Raw genomic sequence first — 22,589 nt, forward strand, 5'->3', positions numbered from 1 at the left:
ATTTTCATTCCATCTGTAGATTTTTCTATCTTTATAAAATATTGGAGTTATTTTTTAAGGGAAAAAATAGAGCAGTAGCGTGTGAATAGCTCAAACTAAGCTTAAAGATCGCATGTAAAAAGGCAAAAGTTATTTGTGTCTGTTTATATTGCTTCCTTTTTTGTAGCCTTTGTACCTGTACAGAGTGACTGTAAGGGCCGAACAGAAGAGGCTTGATACATGTAAAAATAGGACCCAGTGACACTCTTGTATTTATCTGTTATCTTTTTAGTCAGTCACTTAAAACAACAAAAGAAAACAAAAAAGAAAAAAAAAAGAAAAAAAGGAAGAAAAACTGCAAAGAAACACTCAAGAAACAAACTGCAAAAAACACCCCCCAGCTGTACATTTTAACATAAAATAAATTATGATGAGCCATTTTTAGCCTCTTGTGTCTTGTCATAGTTTGATGTTGCATGGGAATTACTTCCTGAAACAGTGTTTGTTACAGTGCTTTCACATGCTTGATCTAAAGCCCATTAAAGTTGATGGGGTTTGGATTAGGCTGTTAGAGCCTAAGTGTAGATTACTCATCATAATTGCATACACCTTGTGAAAATAAAGAGTATCTAAGATTATTTTTTTTAATAATCTTATTAAAATATTGAATAAATATGTATTTAATACATTACAAGCTTGTCAATATTTAATGTATGAAAGTGTTTTTTCCCTATAGACCGTGCTAATGCTTATGTAAAAGGGTATATGACAACACGATGCTTGGACTGTATCTGAATAGAGCTAATCTCTTCCTTTCCTCATTGCTGGATTACAAGAAAGTAGAAACCTTGTGTAGAACCTCTGTGTTCTGTGTATGTGCACCTACACCTGCACATACAAACACACACAAAATTGTGAACACTTCTCATCTAGCAATAGAAGGTATATCTAAAAATCAAGAAGGAAATCTATACAAGGAGCTCCTGAGTGCACCAAGGTTTTAAATCAGCTGTGTGTGGATGCATCAAAAACAGAATCCTGAGTATTTTTCAAACTGCTTTTAAGGTGAATGTTGCCTCTGAATCTTCGTCAACCCCACTGACACTGCAAGAAGACTGAAAACACTGTCTCCCTGTTCTAGTATGTAAAGCAGCTTTACAGGTTTGATTCTGTGTATTGAAAAATCAGAGAAAATGTGTTCTGTTAATCCCTTAAAGCATATGGTGTTTCCAAATCAAGAAATTGATTTTACAGATCTGGGTACATCACCTGTTAAGTGTTATATGGTGGGACAGTAGTCTGAAAAAGCGGATTTGAATGGGAGTTGAAATATCCAGTGAAATGGTAATTTGGAATAACTTGGGATTTTAGAATGCTTGATAAGAGAGAGCACAACATAGCTAATGCTTTTTTCGCTTTGTTTTATGGAGGCAAAGAGTATTCATAATACTTAGGCTACGTGTGTGCTTGTCTTCATGAAATGCCTATCACGTTTTATTATGCTTAGGGAAAGAAAAGGTGAAAACACAGGGTGCAGCCTTTGTGTATAACCAGGACCTCACATCTTTATTGAATTATTGTATACCAAAGTAGCACTGTGTCTTACCATTTTTCACTTACATGTTTTTGTAGTAAATGAAAGGGTTTTTATCTACTGCTGTTAAGTTTTGGGTTCCCAAGTGTTTAGTAAAAAAGGCAAACAGACCTTCGTGCCATTTCAGTGTGAGGTAACCTGAAACAGAATATCATGACTCCAGCGTATTTCTGAAATTCTGTATTTGCAATATATGGATTAAAACTTGGGTGGAGAATGATGGTGTGTTGCACAACAGGCAAGTTTCCAGTACTACTTTTGGAGAACTGAATTCCTTTCAGCGGGACAGATGACTTTTCTGAATCTTTTCCCATAGTGACTATTTAGCTGTGAATTGCATTACTGCACTGAAACTTCTACTTAATAAGAACTCTCATCCTTGACAGATCTAGCTGTTCCATGTATTGTCTGCCCATCCCGGTATCAATCTCAGCTGTGTGCTCCAGCACCATTCCAGCTGAGAATTAGCTTTCTTCTGGTGCCTCAAAAGAATTCTTCACCAAGTTGTAGTTGATGATTCTTGTGAAATGCAGGATGTTTCCTTGCCCGCGCAGTCCTAGTCTTCCCGTAAACAAAGGACGTGGTTTGACACTGAAAACAAAAATGCTTTATACCCACAGTGTCTTAAAATAAGTAAATACGTGTGCCTCATTCTTTGTTGCAGACCTGCTTTCAGACCCAACCTTTATGTGACATTTGTGATGCTGTCACTTCCTGCTGTAGATTGTGTTGAGTGAGGTTGACTGGTGATCTGATGTTGCATGTGTCCAGTTCTGGGGGTCTTCAGTATGAGACAGACCTGGACACGCTGGAAAAAGTCCAGCAGAGAGCCAGCCTCCATGATGATGAAGGACCTGGAGCACCCCTCCTGTGAGGAGAGGAGGAGGCTCAGAGGGATCCATCTCAATAGTGTCCAAAAATACCTAAAGACAGTGCGCAAACAGGACAGAGCCAGGCTCCTCACAATGGTGCCTATGGCAGGACTAGAGGCAGTGGGGGGCACCCACTTCAGTGGGTGGGTGGCTTAAGCATTGGGGCAGGTTGATCAGTGAGGTGATATGGATACTCCCTGGCTGGAGGTCTTCAGAAGCCACTTGGCCATAGTCCTGGGCACCCTGTTCTGGATGTCCCTGCTTGAACAGAGGTTGGACCAGATTGGCCCTGCCAATCTCAGATGATGCTTAACACTTTCACACATTACTGATAGAAGTCATGGAATATGGGGGTCTGTTGATCTCCTTTTTTTTCTTCTTTTTTTTCTGTTTGTTTGTTTTTCCTTCACATGCTGCGTTTCATTTCCACACTAAAATGACAGCTTCAAACTTATGAGTAGCTTGGAATCCTATCCTTTGGAAATTGTGGATGCATTTTTCTGTTGCTATTGTCAGTGTTGCTATTTGCCAATTTCCTAATCTGTGCAGAACATGTGACTGGGAACTACTTAGGAGATTCTTGTATTTTGCTTCCAATCAGGAATGTTTAGGGGGCTGTTAAGGACTTCCATGGGAACTTCTCTGTAGCAGTATAAAAGCCATGGTATATTGCTCGTGTGTTGTCTGGTTGTCACAAGTCACAAAGCATCATTTCTCAGTACGGTGGGTTTTTCTGTTTGCAATGAGGTGTGTGTGGCCTAGTAAGTGGAGTCGAATGATGTATGCTTTGGACTTTAAATGCTTCAACTGCCTAAATTTTAGGAAAAGCAAGTTAGAAATGAAACTGCTAAAATGACATGCATGTGTAGCTCCTTGAACTGTTACCCGTTGTCTGTTTATGCATCTGATCTTCTCAGGGATTTTGCTTTGTCTCTAGCTTGCACGTTCTGCTGCAGAGTCCATACTGAAGACTCGTTTGGAGGCTCTCTAAACGCTGTCCTGCTCTTAGATTTTGTGAAGAAATGGTGATGCCAGGAAAGAACATAAAAGGCAAACTTCTGGAAAGTTCTTAATGACTCTGGGACTAAACAACTTGTCTGTGTTGCAACCATCTCAACATTTTTCCTGCAAAAGCTCTTCAGGAATGGCTAGTTTTTCTCTTTTAAAGGTCACGTACTTGGACTAGGATCAGGATTTTGGGGGGTACTCAGATGTCTTCATTTAAGTTATGCCTGATTTTGTGCTGGATAAACTTTAGAGAGGGAAGGTTTGTTAATGCTGAGAAGATCTCTGTTAAAGCTAGGATATCCTAAGAAGATAGGTTTTAAATTCGACTTTTCTTTCTCATCCTGGCAACATTTGATATTTTTCCTTCTAGATAACAAATGAGCCTTGTGACTGTGTAATTAACTACAGCTTTTCCTCCTCTCCTTTTATAAAGTTTATTTTCCAGTAGCACAACCCTGCCCGGAGCAATACTAGATTGTGGTGCTGTTCTCGTCGTCATTGGATGGTAGGCTGTTTTTGGCGTTCCTCCTCTGCAGTGCCAACGCTATGTCCAGTTCTCTCAGCTGCTTCAAGAAGCCTCTGTTTGGCAGAACGCATCGGTGCCGTGACACCTGCTCAATGGCATCCACCACTGTCATGTTCTTGTAAATCATCAGGTAAGCCAAGACCAGCGTGGCTGAGCGGCTGCGACCCATAGCACAGTGCACGAGGACCTTGTCTGCAGAAACAAAGAGATATGATGCAGACAAGACGGTGGTGGATTTATTTTTCTTACAGCGATGTTTTCTCTAGTGCCCCTGCTCCTTTTGGAGGCTTTACACTTACTAGCATCTTTTGTAAGATCTATCTTTTTACAGGTTGGGAAACTGAGCCTAAGTCTTTCTATAGTAAATATTTCTGTAGTACGTGAACACGTAACACGGTCTCTGTAGGAAATTGCCTGTTTAATCCTAAACCAGTTATCTTTGATTTTCTTCGTAAACAATTGTTGCAGAGAAACTCTAGGGGCTGTAGCCTTAAGTAACAAAGCAAGCCCAGCTGTACCTTGTATTTATCACAGAGGTGTGGGAGCATTTGTTGTGCTATCCTTTCATGAGGATAAATGAGATGCAAGGAGGTGCCTTTCTTGTTACTATGAGCTAGAGATAAAAAGCTGACCAAAAAAACATTTTTGAGGTCTTACACCATTTTCCTTCAAGATCTGAATCGCATTACTTTGTCCTAAGTATTTGATGTGTAAAACATTGCTGACAGGGCTCGGTGATATTTTGAGAGTGGAAGGCATTAATAGAATAGATGGAAACAAACCATTTGCCATGTCCAGGGAGGTGGAGAAAGCAAATAGTAAGTGGGTTCAGGTCTTGAAAACACTTCAAAAGATTTCAAAAAATGATGTGAAGCCCTTCAGGGGTCACACAAAGGGCTGAACTGCTGGAGGAAATAGATTTGTGAACACTGTCTCTTAACACTCTGTTAAGCTTAATTGCCACAGGAAAAACAGCAACAACAAAACTTATCAGGGCCAATAATAGTTTCTCTGTCAGTTTTACCCAGTGAGAAGTGCAAAGCCACGACTCCTGCCCATTAACTCCTTTGCTTCCAGGCATGAGACAGTGTGTTGGCACAAGTAGCATTGCTGCACAATGGACACATCAAGAACTGCCAGCACTGGAGGATTAATGGTTGCAGTCCGCATCCTAATCCCAGCAGATAGTCTTAGAGGCATCTTGGCAAAATTCCAGTCTCTCTGATAACTGTAAGTGCCTCTTCCTCTCTTGGAAAATGATAATCCTTTCTATTATTACTCCAAATATTTGAAACGGATGAAAACTATCACTTGTTCAGCCCTTCACACTCCTCTTTAGAGCTTCCTACCTTGTAAATAGTTGTTGAGATAGGACAAGGAAGGCTTCGCTATTGTGTGGGTGGGAAATTGGATTGTGGAGGAAGTTTCATATTATATTAATGAAGGCAAAAAATGGCCATACAATTTTCTGAAATGCCTTCTAGTTGTAGGAAAATTAAGATCTCGCTTGCCTGTGCATGTTCAAAACCTGCCTGCCTATTACAGTGAAATGCTGAAACTCTTCTCTAGAGCCATACGCCTTCTGTGCTATTTTATAGTCTCTTCAGTTTTGATGCCAAAAAAAAACCATGTAAGTCCTCTTTACTGAAGAGGGAATCCACCCTTGCAGTCTGTCTGATTCTGGCCAGTTTTATTTAGTTGCACCTTGAGGGTTAAAGAATCCCATGGAGCCAGAGTCTGCTGAGTGGTGTCATGTCGCTGGATTACTCTGGTCACTTTGCTTGAAGCTTGGGCTTGTGCTCTTCTAAATCTGTCTAGATACAGCTTTCACTTTCAAGAGTCAGATGGAGTGGTAAATGTTGAGGTTTCTGTGGTCAGATGCTTTGGGTCTTTGTATCTATGCCTAATTCTTCTCACACTGCCTTTTGTTTTTTAATCTCTATCCCTAATGTGCTGTTGTTTTTCTCATTGCATCTTTACAAGAAAAGGATTTTCTTGTCCATTTTACATTTTGAGAAACTGTGACACCCAGAGAATGAAGTCTTAAAATAGTGCCTTCCCTTCCAGTAATCAGGCCTCCCTAGTATAAAATTGTAAGCTTTCCTAAGGTTTGAATTCTGTATTTTGGGAAATCTTTATGCACAGCTGAAGGATGGCTTGCGTGATTGCAAACAGAAGCTGTTCCCATAGAATCACAGAAACCATAGAATGGTTTGCATTGGAAGAGATATTTAAGATCATCTCATTCCAATCCCCCTGCTATAGGGAGGGACAGGTCCCTCTGGAGCAGGTTGCTCAAAGCCCCATCCAACCTGGCCTTGAATGCCTCCAGGGAGGGAGCATCTGCAACCTATTACTATAGTTTAAAGACCATCTGAATTTGATGGTCAGTGCACAGCTGCAGAAATGACTGCAGCTGGTAGGATCCCTTTGCTTCAGCACTGGACTGGTGTCTGATACAGACTTAAAACTTCCTGGACTTTGTGGTTTTGAAACAAGGTTCACACTTTCCCCTGTCCCATCCTCCCCTGCCCCATCCAATACATATTGAATTTCAAGTTTTTTGTAGGTTTTTCAGCCTTGCCTCGTGCTTGTTTCTTTCCCTCGTGCTTGTTTCTTTCCCTCAGTGCAGCAGGCAATCATGTTACAGGAACAGAAGAGCTATGGGAGTGAGGAAGTCTGCATTTCTTATTCCAGCTACTCCAGTGATAGTGACCTCTGGCCTCCAGCCATGGCTAGACACAGGTGTGGTACAGTTACCCACTCCTTCCCAAAGGCACTGCTTCAGACAGACTTTTTGAAATGCCAGGTACCTTTCTTCACAAGTCAGTCAGCTCCTGAAGCAGTTTCGCCAGCTATTTGGACTTTGATTTTAAAACAACTGCTTTCAAGACTTTCTCTTGAACAAGAGGAGAGACTCTTGCTGTAGACTGTACTTGCTGAAAGGCTAAAGTTGTAAAGACTTGACTGGTTGCTAGAGGCAAGCCAGGTAGCAGCTTGCTGCACCTGAGCTTAACAGCCAGGAACAGAAGCTGACAGGAGACTGGAAACTTGATATGTGACCCTCTGGTATTAAGGTCCTTGTAGGTCAGCTGGAAATCTAAAGATACTCTGCTGTTTTTTGGTGAAATAGCCTATTGAGAATTTTAACTTTTGGGCATGGGGGGGGGGAGCAGGAGGCAAAGGGGTGGAAGTAACCTTGAAAGCCAATGAGGCCTAGGCTTGCAGCCCTTCTTCACTATAAAGCCTCTGATAGTGCTCTGCTGGAGGTCAGCAAATAATGGATTCTGGTAATCAAGATGAAAAATTACAACGGGTTGTATGAGGGTGGGTTTTGTACTTATTGAGTGAAGCAGCGGAATGGCAGCCTGGAGCTTCTGCAGAACACCCCCTTCTTAATGGGGACTAATTTAAGGAAAAAGATGGCTAAGTTAAGGAACCTATTCAATCTCTCATTGTGTCTGAGCTGTTTATGAAGGAAAAAATCAACAATAAAAAACCAAAACACCTCTGTGAGACAGGAAGCCTTGATGCAACCTGTGATGTGGATTTCTGTCAGACTGCTCGGTGTAGAGGTTCTTGAGCTGCTGCTAGCTCTGCCCTGAGACATGTCCCAAGTTCAGTTACCATTGCTGTCTTCTCTTAAACAACTAGTTTCGTGCTACTGACTTGGTGTTCTTTGTTATATTGTATTGGACTTATTCTCACAGAGTCGGATGCTGTGAGCTATGCTTATAATCAGATGGGGGTAAACAGTGTCCTGTTTTAACTATTTTCAGCACCCTCCTTACTTCTTTCATCCTGAAGCGCATTATCAATGAATTTAGAAGCAGAATAAAAGAACTGGCTGAGGTTGAAAGTGGGGAGATCATCTGCCTCCACTCCGTGGTACTCCACAGTCATGTCTTGATAATATTCTGGTCCCGTGTCCACGTTCCTCTGACCATGAGCTGCATTGAGGATGTGAGTGAAGCCTGCCTTCTCCAGGCTGTAGCGATCTAGCGCAGTTTTTCTGTCAAAACAAATGCAGCCTTGTAAATGAGAAGAAAAACCACAACAATCTATGATTTGGTATGTGCTATGTGTTAATGAAACTGATAATGTTTAGAAAATGCATCATTTGCCATTGTAAAAATTGTAAAACGTTATCAGTTCTGGGGCATGATCCCTCTGTAGTCCATAGCTATCTCTGAATAACCCTTGGAACACCTTAAAAATGAACACGTTCTCCTGGCACCCTTGTAATGCGTGCAATACTGGCTTCTGTCCATCTTACACAAGAAACTTGAGATACAGAAAGAAATAGAATGAATTATTTAAGGTTGTAAAAGCAAATCAGTGGCAGAACTTGAAATAAGACCCCATGAATGCTTCTTTCTCCTTCTCTCCCATCATTTGATATTGCAGAACTAATGAAAGAGTCAGTGGTAAGTGAGTAGTAAGATCATCTGGAGTTCAAAAAGTTGTTCTTTTCTATGAGAAGTTACCAAGCTTTTTTCCCTCCGTTTATACACAAACAAACAGCAGAGAGAAACACCCTACCTGTGGTCACAGCACCCTGTCAGTTTCATTTACTGTCCTGTTGGGTTAAGTCAGAGATCTAAAGCAAAAAGAGCTAGATATGCAATTGGACATCGGTGTTCAGTGAAAGCTGAATGTCATACGTTTTGCTTATTATCTTACTTCATTTTTGTCCTCTCTTCCCTTGGATAAGGGATGTGAGATGGGAGAGGAAATCCAGTGTTTTTGTTTCTCAGTATCCACAGTATGTGCTTGTCAGCAGCCTGCGGTTTCTCAAAAATTGCATTGTTTTGTGGTCATAGGATGTAAAAATCAATTTTTGTTCGGAAAACTCTTTTAGAGAAAGCTTCCAATTTTGGAAGGTTTTATTCAGTAAAAGCTGTCAAGTTTTACTAATGCATGGAAAGACTACTAGGCTTTGTTTTTTATTTTTTAAGTGCATGTTTTATTCTGTTAATATATTTTCACATAACTACTGCTGCCGTAAATGAATGAATACATCAGGCAAAACTGCTTTTTAAAACTAAAAGTACTTCTCTCTGTGAATGTTTCCTGAGCATTTCAGTGTGTAAATGTAGCTTCTGTCAAGCAAGATGTCATTGTGTGCTACCTGTTATGTTTCATAATTCTGGTGGTGACAGCTCGGGATGGCTTTGACTCCACCTGATACCGAGTTAGAGAAAATGTCTTCCATGCACCAGATTTAGCTGAAAGCATGAATCCAACTGTGAAAGACCAATGTTCCCAGGTGAGAACTGTGCCCAGCTAGAACTGTTCTAAGTGAAGTTTTAATTGTTGAACATTATATAGGATTGCATCGTAGCTAAAAGCAATGGAAAAGTGGGTGAAGTTTTTGATAGGCTGTAGATTCTACCAAACTTGGCTTCTGCAAGGACTTCTCAGACTACTAGGCATCATTTGAATTAAATTATGAAGTTGTACTGAATGAGGGCAGTGCCAAAGAGTAGGTTGCTTTGGCAATCACACTGCTACATTCATCTAGGATCTGATTTTCCTGTTGCCTTGATTAGGTTCTTGTGCAATTGCCTTTTGTTATAGTGAGTGCAACTAATGCATTTGTTTCTGACAGGCTTACTTAGTCTTGTTCTGTGGCTCAGAATTGTATTTCTAAGCATTCGGTGTCCCCCATTGTTTTAAATGGCGTTCACAATGGAGGGATACTGTCCTTTATCAACTGCTTAGGCAGTCAGCTCTGGAGCTGTGGGCCAGGGGTGCCATACTGCAGCTCACACTACTGTCATAGAGGTATTAAACTTGAGGTCTTGATGTGTCTGCAGCAGGTTGACTGCCACTTAACAGAGAGCTAGAAAATGTCTGTCAAGTTTAGGAGAGACCCACACACTTGTGAACACAGATGTGATTGCGCCTGTTGACATGTTTGCTTCTACTGGCTTTAGCTCTTCAGTGAGCCCTGACCTTGTGTGTAGGATGGTTTTGCTTCCCAACCTCAGTGAATCTGTTGTGTAGTACCATTGTGGAAGTAACCTTCACTGCCTGTTTGTTCTAACTACAGCCATTGTTGCTGTTGTTTCCTTTTGCCTGATAGTCGTTTACACCCAAGGCAGGTGGGAGGGAATACTTTTGATCTTCCTTGCAAGTTTCACGATGCCTGAGGCATTGTTATTTTAGATGAATGGAAATAATAGCTCAAGCATCGATATCTACAGGTGTCCAGTTAGTTGAGGTGACTAATAGCGTGGGATCACTCAGAGACTGTTGTATGAATCATAACACCTTTATGGAGGATTTAGAGTTCCATTTCTAATTCACTTGCAGCTGAAAATGGCACAGGCTTTTCCCTTGCGATTGGCTCAATACCAGACCCTAACAGTCAAGCTAAAACTATTCCCCACTTCAGGTGCTGCTATTTCCTAATAAAATATGGTTAATATTTCCATTTTAGTGATGGTAGTTGAATTTAAAGTAGCCATTGTAAAGAAGTTTGCTATAATTTTCAGTGTGGGTGAAGCCATAAGCATTTAAATACTCTTTCAATTGTTTTCATTTTGTCCATTGTCACCATCTGTGCTGCTGGCATTTGATTTCCTCTTACATGATGTTGTTGCAGTCTCCAGTGTTTGCCCTGAATGTGTTTCTACGCAGAGGAGGTGAAGTGTGGCACTGAGAGATAGCAGTTAAAGTTTCAATATAATTCAGTTTAGTAAGAGATGAACTGGGCAGATTGGTCCCATGTAAAAACTCATTAGCTCTTTAATTCAGAGCACATAAACATATGCTAAAAGTTAAACACACCCATAAGTCTCCCTCTGGATAGCAAAGCAGGGCGAGCAAAAAGCTCAGTGCTTTGCTGAATCAGACCCTGCATTTACTGTAGGACAGATGGACTCATAAAGATGTTTTTAAAGTTCTGAGGCAAGGGGGAGTGCTTCAATATGGGAATGCCACCTAAATAAAGAAAGTCAGAGAGAAAGTAACTTTCACATAGGGATATATTCATAATATTAGACTATCACTTAAGAGGGAGCAACTGGCCCAAACAAAAACGTCATCTACTTGAAGACAGCTCCCGAAGGAATATTTGCATCTTTGAGGCTGTGCAAGGGCAGGTAAAGGGCTGCCTGAGAATTATCTGTGCCTGCTGTCAGTTTTAAAGCAAAGATCTTCACAAGAAAAAGCAAGCACCACAGTAAATTTAGCACTCTGGAAGCAACAACGTAAGTAGCTATAATGTAAAAGAAAATCCTTCCTTTTAATTTGCCATCTCCAGTGTACCAAATCCCTTTGCTCTCTTTTTGAAATATTGCCATTAACAAGCTGGAGCCTGGCTGCTTCTGTCAGGAAGATGCTCCAACCATCGGAGTCGGAAGAGAGGGAAAAACAACTTTCAGGCACTGCAGCCTGCACCTTCATGTGAACTATTAAGTATTTATCAGCAGCTAACAAAGGGAAGAGAAGATGGCTCAGGACAAAAACCCAGGTGCATCTAAAAGGAGGGAAGGAATCCTGCAAGACTCCTCGTGAGCAAAATGGGTAGAGCAGCTCACCCCACAGGTAAGTCAGCTCTTCATAGCTGGTGCTGGCTGACTGCAACTGGTGTGTATGTTTATGAGCTGCAAGTGGAGCCAAGTCTCTTAATCTTCATGCGAAGGTTGAGCAATGCAAACATGTTTCAGTATAGGCTGTGAAAGCCCATAGATTGACGTGACCCAGATTGACAAAACAGAAGGAAATCTGAGGCAACACATTACTGGAAGAGGAATCGTCCTTCTCAAACTTTCCCATTTTTTAAAAGTGCTTGATGCAGGATGATAACGTACCAGATGGTCAGTGTCAGAAATAAGCTTCCTGAATATAGGCAACACTGACACTTTTTTTTTTTTTCTTTTCTTTTTTAAAGAAAATCTGGCAGCTCTCCCTGCTGAGGAGAGATGTTGAGAATTTCTAATAATACTGACCCGATTTCCTTTGGTAACTCTAGCACTGAGGGAATCTAGCAATAGTGAAGCATTGTATCCCCTTTTCCTTCTGAGGTGTTGCTCCGTTTCTGTGGATGCCTCCTGTTCAGTGTGAATTAGAAGAATTTTGCTACCACTGACAGTGCTGAACAAGATCTTCAAAACTTGTAATAGAAAAAGATGTAGCAGTCCATTTTCCTCTATTTCCAAATGGTGGATTGTTTTTTTATTTTTATTTTTTAATTGCATATGTGTGTTTTTGCAAGTGATACAACACAGATAAAGGAAATTCCTCTCAGCTTTCTATATAGCAAGGGCATCGAGCCAGTTCTTAGTCCCGACTTCAGTCACTTCTGTACTACATCAAGTGCTAGAAATCATCTGCAGACTGGGATATTGCCTTGGGAAGACCAGAAGGGTAGATGACAAGTGTTACTTGTCTTGGAAATGGTGCTTTAAGAGGCTTTTATTTCTTTTTTTTTTTTTGTCCAATATTACAGATCTGATTTTCTGGATTTTAAACTGCTGTTAAAATTGGCAGATTCTCATTCTAACAGAGTTGAAACTATGTCCTCATGAGTATTGTTATAAAATGTACATGCACTCCTATTTTTGTATGATTAATATCTTATAAGTCCTAGAAGTTCATAATGCTAACCAGTGGGAGGTAACTATTTGTTACTCTGAGTGAGCCCCATCTGTTTTCTTCTAGATTAGCATAAATTGTCTTTGTACTTAGTCACTTGGAAAAAGCCATATTGTATCTTTTTTTTTTTTTTCAGGAGAAAGGAAAGGGTAGAGCATGAGGGAGGCCAGTATTTAAATTGTATGTATTTTAGCTATCGTTATCTGTACAATCTGTAGGTGTGAGCTACCTGTGTTTTACTGAACTTCACCTGTATTACTTCTCAAAATCAAAAGCCCCGAGCCTCTACAGAAAGAAGCACAGACCTTCACTCTGTTGAAATGCAGGTCCAGTTCAACTGTGTGACCGAAAATTGGCTTTTCATATTTAAGCAATGAGGAATTCATCTCCAGAATGCTTCCTGGGAGCAGTCTGGGAACACAGGTGATCATTCCTTAAATCCTAATGAGAATTAGAGGGTAGCTAAGAGGAAATCACAATCATAGGAGGTCTTTGGCTAACACATTCTGTGAAATTAAGAAATATGGAATCACAAACATCATCTTGGGCAACAAGGCAGTTGCTGAAAAGCCTCAAGGGAGAAACTACAAGCTGCGTTTCTGGGAGAGACTTTCCATGAGATTGCAGTCAACCAAGCAGGTTTGAGAATAGTCAGTAAAACTGCCCATGCAAGTAACTGGGTGGCTGCTGAGAGAAGGAAGCAAGACAGAGCTGCTTTTCTGTCTCTTCAGAAGGTGTCTGGGCATGAGGAGGACACGGGCAAGCACTAATCCTGGTAGCAGATGAATCAAAATCTTGGCAAAGCATGCTTTATTCCTACTTTTGGGCTGTCTACTGCAAGTTCCAGTGCATGGTCTTTAAAAGTCCTTGGAACTTGCTGGAGGAAAATTTCAATTGGAGCTGAACACAGCGTGTTATATTTTGAGGCTTTGATTATTCTGGGCCTGACAGGCTCGTGGAGATCTCATTGCCTCTGGGCAACATCTGCGGCAAAGCCTTGTAACAAAGGTACTGAGTGGCCTCACAGGGCTCCTTGATAGCCTGTGTTGCATTAGATGGAAGATGTGGTTATGTAGTCAGGGTAATTAATTAGCATTTCCATAAGCAGTCACAAGTCCTGTTAACCTTGTAAATGCAGGAGGAGAAATGAAGCACAGATGTGGAGGCTCTGAGAATAAACTGTGTGTTTTCACTTGATTTTGTTGATGAGCTCCACTAAATTCTTTTAAGATCAACCTTAATTTAGCATGGCTAAGGATGCAAATACACCCAACATCTGTTCGCGTCTCCATGGCAGCTCTTTGGCGACCAGTGCTACAGGGAGATCTTAAAATAATACAAAACCCCTCCCATTCTGAAGGGAAAGCTGTTGTTCAGAAGATGTGGAGCTGTCTGAGGAAAGATTATTAAAGGTGCCTGGATGCTGCCGGCTTCAAATCAAATGTGTGTTCTGGTCATGAGAGCTGCATCTTGCCTGCAGACCAGCTTTCGTCTCGGGTTTTTGATGCTAGATATCACGTTTGCCCTCCGCTGGTTGATAATAGTCATCCTCTTGCTGGGAGCCCTGTTTCCTGTGAAGCTTTACTTCTATTTATCCCCACCACCTGTTCCCCACTTCTTTTTCCTTCTTTGTTGGCACTGGATGCTTGTTTTCTCTGGTTAGTTTGCACTAAGTGAAGGTGTATATTTTATTCAGTGACACCGCTTAGCGTTGATTCCATCTCAAGGTGTGAAAAGCCCCTGTTACAGGAACAGTTGCAGGAAAGAGAGTCAGTGGGCACTGTCTGGGCTTGGAGGCTGTGGCTGTCCAGTGACCTGTTGTCTCCTCTCCACCCAGAGGGCAGAGTTACAGCTTTATCAAAGAGGTACAAGGCAAATTCTTCTAACCACTTCATTCAGAATAATGCTGGTGACTGAATGAAAAAGTAGGGAATTAATGCCAGAAGAGGCTGTTATTTTCACTGAATCTTGAGCTAGAAATATCTAATGAGTGGCAGGGAAGGATGGGAAGGAGACAACTCAAACCCATTTTCCCTTTTCTTGAGCAAGCTTAAGATATATATATATTTCCCTGTTTCTAAATGACAGCCCCTGCTTGGTTCAAGCCCAGATCTCGTGTGCCTTCTATTGCCTCTGGCGCCACAGAAGTAATTGGTCGATGATATTAGGAGCCTCGTAACTTCCAAGATTGTATATCTTTCGTTTTATAAGCTGGCAACAGATGAATTTTAGGACCTTTTAAAAAATTATTGAGAACTTTGGAGTCAGTGGGACTGCTGCTTGTGCCTTACAGTGATGATGTAAAGTAGATGTCATGTTTGGGAAGGGTGTTGAGGAAAATGGGAAGTGTACCAATAATGCCTAAGGGGTAAGAAAAGCTCTTGCTCTGCTCAGGGCTTGGTTTGGGGGATTTTTGACAGCCTGCCTGCTGCAGCAGTTGGCTGTGTGTTGGAATAGCCTGTTTTAGCTTAGTCCTGTGTTCTGCAGTGCTAAGTCCATCTTGCAAGCTTGGGTGTTTTTATTTGTTTTTTGTTTTTTCCAAAATCATATTTGGTGTGATCAGTGAGAGGCAACTCTGCAGCTCTGCCCTTCCGCAGGGTACCATCTGTTTTAATCTCTGGAGCAATTCGGAGACGCAGAGCAAGCACAGGCTTGGAAGCACAGAAACACCACAGCAGGTTCAGCTGTCTCTTCAGTCACTTTTCAAAAATTACATTTTAGTCTCCAACCAACTGAAGCTGTGGTACAACAGGTCCAGACAGTGCCCTTCAGTCAGACTGACTGGGAAGAGACTTTCACTTGGAGATAAATGACAAATTACCAAGCGATTCTAAGATGATTTATGACTGACTTCAACTTGAGCAGCCCAGACCAGTGCCAGGATGGCTCTGTTGCCCCATTTTAGCAGTGGGCCCCTCCGCACCTGACCAGCTCTTCCTTGAAGCAGCAGCATCCCAAGCTGCGTGCTGGTGTTGTGGCAGCGAGGTGCTCTGCCAACTCCGGCAGCTGTCAGTAGCACATCAAAACAGACATCACTGATAATGACTAGCTAAAGGGTAGGAGGATAAATGAAACTACTTGCTGTTTATGAGCTGCACTTAGCACAGCTTACTCATCTCCTATATAGAGATGTACTTCACGAGCTTACTCATCATCTGTGCAGTGGTACTGTGAACACTTACTCATCTCCTATGTAGAGGTTGGGCCAGACTTCGTTGACATGAGTGTACTTTGGGCATCCTTTCCAGAAAAGCCGCTCCAGTTCAAAGGCACCTGGGGTACAGTAATCCCCATCAGGATCCACTTTGATTGCTGTGTATGCATTTTTCCTCCTGGCGTTCAAACCTGCTGATGACATCTTGTCCATGGAACTCGGGCCGTGCAGGAGGCTGGAACATAATGGAAATGGAGCGCTAAGATGAGGAAGCACAAAGCCAGCGAGCTCCACTCAGCTACAGACAGAGCAGCTCTGGCCAGGTGCAATGGTGAGCAGGTGTCAGGTGACTGCTGAGCGCATCGGTTCTACTTTTTCATTATCTCAATGCAGTCCTACACAGTGAACCTTGTAGGCTATTTCTGGGAGCAAGGCTTTGCCTTTTAGCAGGACTTCTCTTGCAGCCACTGAATGACAAATGATTCTTCAGTGAGTGCGGGCTCAAGGACTTCATCTTCTCCAGGGTCACTCCTTATTTCTTTTTTAACCTGGATACCTACAGGTGCAGCGCTGCTGCAGGAGCCCAGGAAGGCAGATGGCATCCCCATTCAATGTGTTGGGTGCCTTTAGGTCAAGAGGTTCTCAAGTAATTTTTTTATAATGTGAAGAAAAATTTTCAGGGAGTAGTGACTCCCACAGATTCTTTGTGTGTTGGCCACTGGTGATGCTTGCGTCCTTTTCCAGACAAAAATCTGGCTATTTGTAGAGCATTCCTGCAAGCAGGAGGACCATTTTTCACTCACATCCCACATTCCCAGAGGGTTTTATTCCTTGGTTTGGACTCTTTTGTGTCTGCTATGTTCTTTCTCAGCAGAACTTGATAAATTTCTGTTTTTCAACTCCAAAGCTAGGCAAGACTGTGGAGTCAGTTTTTATCTGGCATATGTGCACCTTTGTTCAAAGACTGGCTTGCTTTCACTGGCAAGGGGATCTATCTTTCAGCCAAGCTTCCTAAAACATGATGATGTTTAGCTAAGTGGTCCTCTAAGATGTGTAAGGGGCTCTGAGGATTAATCCCTAGCAGACTTGCCATGTGCTCACTCAGTCCTGTGTGCCTTCAAGCAATGTGAGGTCTGTTCCTGAGCCACCAGGAGCCATTCCCTAGGAAAAGCCTTCCTTCTTTCAGACTGTGCTAACTCTGTATGCAAACTCAGTGAAGTAAGTAATGCTGGACCGTCAGAATAATGCATTCCGACTTTGAGAGTGAAAGGGCTGTTATCTAGAATGTGATAAGAGAGACTATTTGTCTAGTAAGAAATGATCCTAACTTGAAAGCCTTGATGCTGAGGGACTGACAGCATTTCTTCAGGGCTCCACAAAAGTGGAATGAAGGAAGCAAGGGGAAGAAGAGAAAGAAATGAGATTAGTAATTATGTTCAGTGTTTGTTACACCAGTAGCCCAGATTTCAGACCTCAAAATGGGATAGTTACACCTGCAAACATTTGTTTTGTGCCTGTGTAAAACCAATTCAGTCTGGAGGTTGGTTAACGCTCTGTAAGTTAGAGCTCTGCTGAGAAATGCTCGTCTCTGTGTCCTGGGAAGCCATATGCTCCCTGAATTTTATGTTCTTTATTCCTTGCCAGGGTTATCTGCTGCAGGGATTTTTAAATTGAATTAGAGCATAAGCATCAGTTGAAATTCCTCTGATAAAATAAGTATTTCAGACCTGACTCTAGACTAAGTGTAAAAGTAATGGAGTTGCATAGGAGGGGAGAGGGGAAAAGGAACTGGTATGCTACGTGAGCTCTGGAATTAATTACCACAAAGCATTTGGTTGGGGAGGGCAGAAAGGTTTGCATCTCTCCAGGAACCAGTTATAACACCTCATTCTTACTGACTGCTCTGCGTAGACCGAATGGAGCTGAGGGAAGTCTGTTCCCTAGGCCAGCCCTCTTAGACAAAAAAGAAAGACATTGTTAGGATTTCTGGTGCTGTGGTGGATATAAATGTGCCCGTTGGCCTAACACAAGCCCGGCAGCAAAGCCTTGGGTGCCCTTTGCAGGGCACTGGGTCCCAACAGGTGTTCAGTAGTGTGGGTGGGTTCCAGGGCTGCCCGGAGCAGGTCCCAACCATGGGCTGTGCTTTGTGTGGGCTGGAAGGTCCCACCTGGTGCTGGGGACATATCTGGTGTGAAAGCTCTTTGGGGTGAGGATGGCCCTCTGTTGTGTGAGGGACGCCTGGCTCTTTCCTCACTGTGATGGTCCCCAGCCGTGTGCCAAGGACGCCTTGCTGGGACCAGGGCACCTTCTCAAACCAACACAATTGTTGGTTTTGTCTATTTTGCAGGTTCTGCTTCTCAATCCTGTGTGCGAACATGGTGCTGTACACTGCTGCTCACCAATTACACTGTCATGGACTTAAGTGTGAAATCAGAACAAGGATGATAAAAATTCAGACATCTGCATTTTTATATTCCAATCTTTCTCTTCATAAATAGGTCTAAAGTGCATGTTATCTAATGAATTTTATTTGTTAATCGTTTGGATGCTTGGAATATTTCTCCCCCTTAGGTTACATGTGCATAAGTGAAAATATTGTTAAGTGATTTCACAAAATGGTAATTCAGAATAATGGAGAGTTAATCCTCTTTTCATTAGCGAGCCACTTCAGGACATACACTGTGGCAAATTACACCGCATTTTAAGTCGTTCTTGAGTGCTGTGCACTAGAAAAAAAAAACATTAAACTATTTTTGCATTGATAGAAGTAATTGTGTGGCTAATTTGGATAAGCAGCATCTATTAGGCACAGCAAAGGAATCTCTTCTTTATGCTCACTATCCACTCTACAGCTGCCAAATGGAATTGCTTAGTGCTTTTTAGCTTATTTTATTTTTAACAAAACAAGGAGGGAGGAAAGAAAATCTGCCAGTCTGTCTGCTATTTAAGTCAGAGGGAACACAGTCTGGTAGCAGAAGAAGCGATAAAAAGCCATTAAATGTTTCCTTTCAGTACCTTCTTCTTGGTCCTTTAAGCTACTCAGATTAAACTAACGTTTCCAGGAAAGTCCTGGGAAGTTGCAGGGTGTAGGGGCTCTGTTCCAAACCTGGGCAACTGAAGGAATGTTCCCTGCCACCCCGAAGCTGCAGGAAGGTTTTGGAGGCACCAGCCACAAGCAGTACGGGTTGGTAATCCCACAGATGGTGAAAGGACTGAGGTTCATATTTGGATGTGCATGTCAGAGCTTCAGTGACAGTGTGTGCATTTCAAATGTTGGTTTTCCAGATGCGGTAGAAGTTGAGTACTTTGAAACTGAAAGCCATAAGTCATTATGTACATCACAGAATACTACATTTCTTAATATTTTTGGCTCTTTGTGCTGCACAAGCCTTGGCATTGTGTATAAAGTTGCCAAACGGTTTGGCAAGATTTATGCCTGCTTGAGAATTAAGATCCAAGTCAGCTATAGAAGAGAAACAACAACAAAAAAAAAAACAAAACAAAAAAAGAGATGCAGAGAAAAAGACTGCTTTTCTCTTTGTCCTTTGCAAGAACCTGTGCACCTTCTGCCCTTACTTTCCTGCAGTCCTCCTTGGCCTAAGAGGAGTTCACAGCAACATAGCTGCTGTTGCCCCAAGGAAATGTAGCCTGACTGTTAATTTGTGGCTGTGCCTGTGGCTGCTGATTTCAGGTAAAATCAGAGCACAGCGGTGGTGCAACTAGAGAGGCTAAACAAGTAAAAGGTGGGAAGGAAAATGGGGGCAGATAATGATTTTATTCGCTCTTTCTTTCAAAAGAAACAACTGTAATGCTGTTAGTTGCTCTAGAATGCCCGATACTGGCCACAGCTCTTCCTAGCCTTGCTGCCCACTTCAGCCCATACTTATATGGTAGAATAGTTTACATTCTTTACCACCCATGTTTCCTGCTCCTGAGAGTTCTCCCAGCCTATATGACACTGGCCACCTTTGCCTCTGGGGCTTTTTTTGATGCTGGCTTTATTAAAGCTAATTTGGTGTACATAAGCGTATCAGCTTCAGTTTTGTACTCAGATGCTCTTTATCTAACAGGCCGTAACTAAAAGGTACTTCTTGCTGAATATACCACACAATTGCAGCTCCAGCTGGCTTAGCTGGGAATGAAAGGTTATCAGCATCCTGAAAACACCTGAAGGATAGGAATTTTTTTGTTGCTATGAACATTAAACTTGGAAGATGAACCATAAAGTGAGGACAAAATCATTCTGTAATTATGGTTAAGAAATGCTTTCTGTGCACAAAGTGCTTGTTATTGAAAAATGTTGGCCATTTCCTTTGATGTTGTGTGGAAAGCTAACATACTCGAATGTTTTTATTTATCAGGAGGAATTCAGCTTTGCTGAAATCAGGGGACAGCTATCTTCCAGGAGTCCAGCCTGACCTTTGGGTGTTCCCAACGAGTTCCAAAATAATGCTTTCATTTTGATTTACTTTTATTTTTTAGTTTAATAACCACCACAAATAAGACTGTGGAGAAACAGCATCCATAACAAGAGGGAAGCAGCTGAGAGGAGGTAAGGATGGAGCATAACACTTCTCTTACACTTTCAAAAAGATGTGTAGAAGGCTTGAATCCAGTATACTAACCGCTCTCCTTATAAGAACTTTCTCAGTGCTAAAAGGAGACAAAAATGAGCTCTAATAACTGCAGGTCTTTAAAAAGAGCAAGAGAGGGTCTATCAAGCAAGTTCTCGAATTCTTAAGAAAAGTTTATCTTTCCCTTCCAGCCAGCATGCAAGCTGCATGCTTCCTTTCAGGACAAAAAAGTGCTTACCCTTTTCGAGTATGACTAAGCACAGGGCTGTTTTATGCACTGGAAAGTTCTTGCAGAAGTTAATGTGCAAGCTGTCTGGAGTGCAGTGTTTACACTCAGGAGGAATATAAACAGTGCTTTGGTTTCTATGTATTTCATGATCGAAGTGCATCATCTGAGCTGAGAGCTAGCAAGCTGCAGCAACAAAAGCTTGCTTTGTTGGATGATTTAACAAGATGAATTTATAAGTGGTACTCCCTGTTATGCCATCCCCATGACATTTTGCACAGGCTCCAAATGCTAGCAATAGCCATGAAGAGCTGTGTGCTTTCCTGCATAAACCTGGAGCTTGCTGCACCTCAGAGGAATGACGTTCTGTACACCAAAGGTTCCTTGGATGTTTTTTTTTTTCTACCACTAGACCCCAAAAATATTAATTTTGCACAAATATTTATTGGAAGGAGGAGCAAGTCTTTTAAAAAAAAAATTTCCTATAAAAAGAGCCCCAAAAGAATTAAGCTAAGTGCTGTACATGAAACACTAGAAATCCTTGGGTACGTGCAGTGTATTTAAGTGAAGAATTACATAATCCCATGTTCCTGTTCCTATCCCAGTATTCACCAAAAGCCATCATTCACTTCCGTTCCTTTATTTTACCCCTACATTTTTATTTGAAGCATTCAAAGACTGTAAAATAGTTCTTGCAATGCATTTGTCTTTAAATGATTTAGAACGAGAAGAATCATAGCCTCTGTGTAATTATTTCCCAAACTTCCCTGCTGTGAATATTCAAAACTCACCAACTATTTCAATGAATTTCTAAGCCACTGATGTCTTTCTAAAAACTTATTTTTGTTCTCGTTCTTTTTTGCCTGAACTGGTTAATTTAAAACAGAGAAAGCTGAGATTTTCTTAAATATTTTTGGGGAGTGCCCGAAGACACTTAAAACACAACATCATCTGAAAGAACTGTAATTGAATTGGAAAAGTTAGCTTCAACAGGAGGGTGGAGCAATTATTGAAGAGAAAGGAAAATATTCTGGGATGGATGTCACAAAATGCTTGGAAAACTGCATTCTGATTTCTATCTTATAAAATTTCAGTTCTCCCTCTAAGATAAATCCAATTGTGGTACCCCATTTCTTAGTTTATCAAGTCATTTCTGTAACAAAAGCACTTTATTTTTTATCTTGTTAAACCATAAATTTTGCTTTCTAAACCTTTTTGGTTCAGTAATACCTTTTTTTTCCCTCTGCAACAGTACTAGGCAGCTGCCTTGGAAGGGTTGCCAGTTCTCGCTTCTTTCCCTGACTTACCAGAATAATCTATAAAAGGAAGCAAATGGGCTCAAGAAATACAGCAGAAAACAAGCACTGGTCAGACTTACCTGTGTGCTTGGGCAGGTGCTCTAGGTGGCTGGGCTCTGTGGAGTGAGGCAGGGCGACAAAAGAAGTCTTACAAACTTTGAATCTGGAGTCTATTTTTAGAGTAGGATTTGCTGACTCTGACCTTGAGTGCTACCCACTCCAAAGGACGATCTTTACATCTGCTGGTAAAAGTATTCCCTGATGTCACCTGAAACATTAAACCTGGCAATTTAGTTACCTAGCCTCAGTGAGGCTGATAATGGGATGTCTGTGGGTTGGCTATAATAATGCGGGAACAATCCTTCTAACTTCTTGTCTCTTTGTCAAGCCCAACGCCAAGTTTAGCACAGCAAATGTGCTGGGAGCATTTCCCTTCTGCTTCCTGCCATGCTGTGCGTGGGCAATTTGGCTCTGGCACAGCAGTGGGGTGACCCCCACGTTGTGCAGAGATCTTCATACCCAGCTTGTGCACCTGCCCTTCCTGCTGCCTTGTTTTCCTCCAGTTGCTGCTCTTGGTATCAGTATGACATCTGAAATGCTTTTTTCCACCTAGAAAGCGATGTGGAATTCTGGTGATGTGGCAGAACTTTGTAGAAAGAGGGAGGTACACAGGTGGAAGGTGAACACAAAGTAGTCCTATCACCAGCCACAGGGAGACATCACCTCTGCTCAGGCTGTCCCCTGGGGTGAGAAG

At 41.8% G+C, this 22,589-nt stretch overlaps 1 protein-coding gene across 1 annotated transcript; it reads right to left on the bottom strand.

Annotated features, from left to right (window-relative positions):
- Positions 1-3,309: 3,309 nt before the first annotated feature.
- On the bottom strand, positions 3,310-21,958 carry DUSP29 (dual specificity phosphatase 29). The gene is made up of 4 exons (XM_065746527.1): positions 21,916-21,958; positions 15,766-15,972; positions 7,771-7,991; positions 3,310-4,171 (listed from the first exon to the last, which is right to left on the bottom strand). Exons 2-4 carry the CDS (start codon positions 15,948-15,950, stop codon positions 3,924-3,926), a joined length of 654 nt encoding a protein of 217 aa, XP_065602599.1. The 5' UTR covers positions 15,951-15,972; positions 21,916-21,958; the 3' UTR covers positions 3,310-3,923.
- Between the last annotated feature and the right edge of the window lie 631 nt (positions 21,959-22,589).

The sequence above is a fragment of the Cyrtonyx montezumae genome, unplaced genomic scaffold (assembly GCF_038088225.1).
Source record: "Cyrtonyx montezumae isolate F1298 unplaced genomic scaffold, pur_monq_1.0 scaffold_4, whole genome shotgun sequence".
In the NCBI taxonomy this organism is placed as follows: Eukaryota; Metazoa; Chordata; class Aves; order Galliformes; family Odontophoridae; genus Cyrtonyx; species Cyrtonyx montezumae.

Bases quoted from the DNA above. Each gene is read 5' to 3' on its own strand.
- DUSP29 (XM_065746527.1), bottom strand. From the start codon at position 15,950: ATGGACAAGATGTCATCAGCAGGTTTGAACGCCAGGAGGAAAAATGCA. The intron at 7,992-15,765 runs GTAAGTGTTCAC...TTGTTTTGACAG, and splicing joins AACCTCTACATAGGAGATGA to AAAAACTGCGCTAGATCGCT. The intron at 4,172-7,770 runs GTAAGGAGGGTG...TTGTTTCTGCAG, and splicing joins TGCGCTTCAGGATGAAAGAA to ACAAGGTCCTCGTGCACTGT.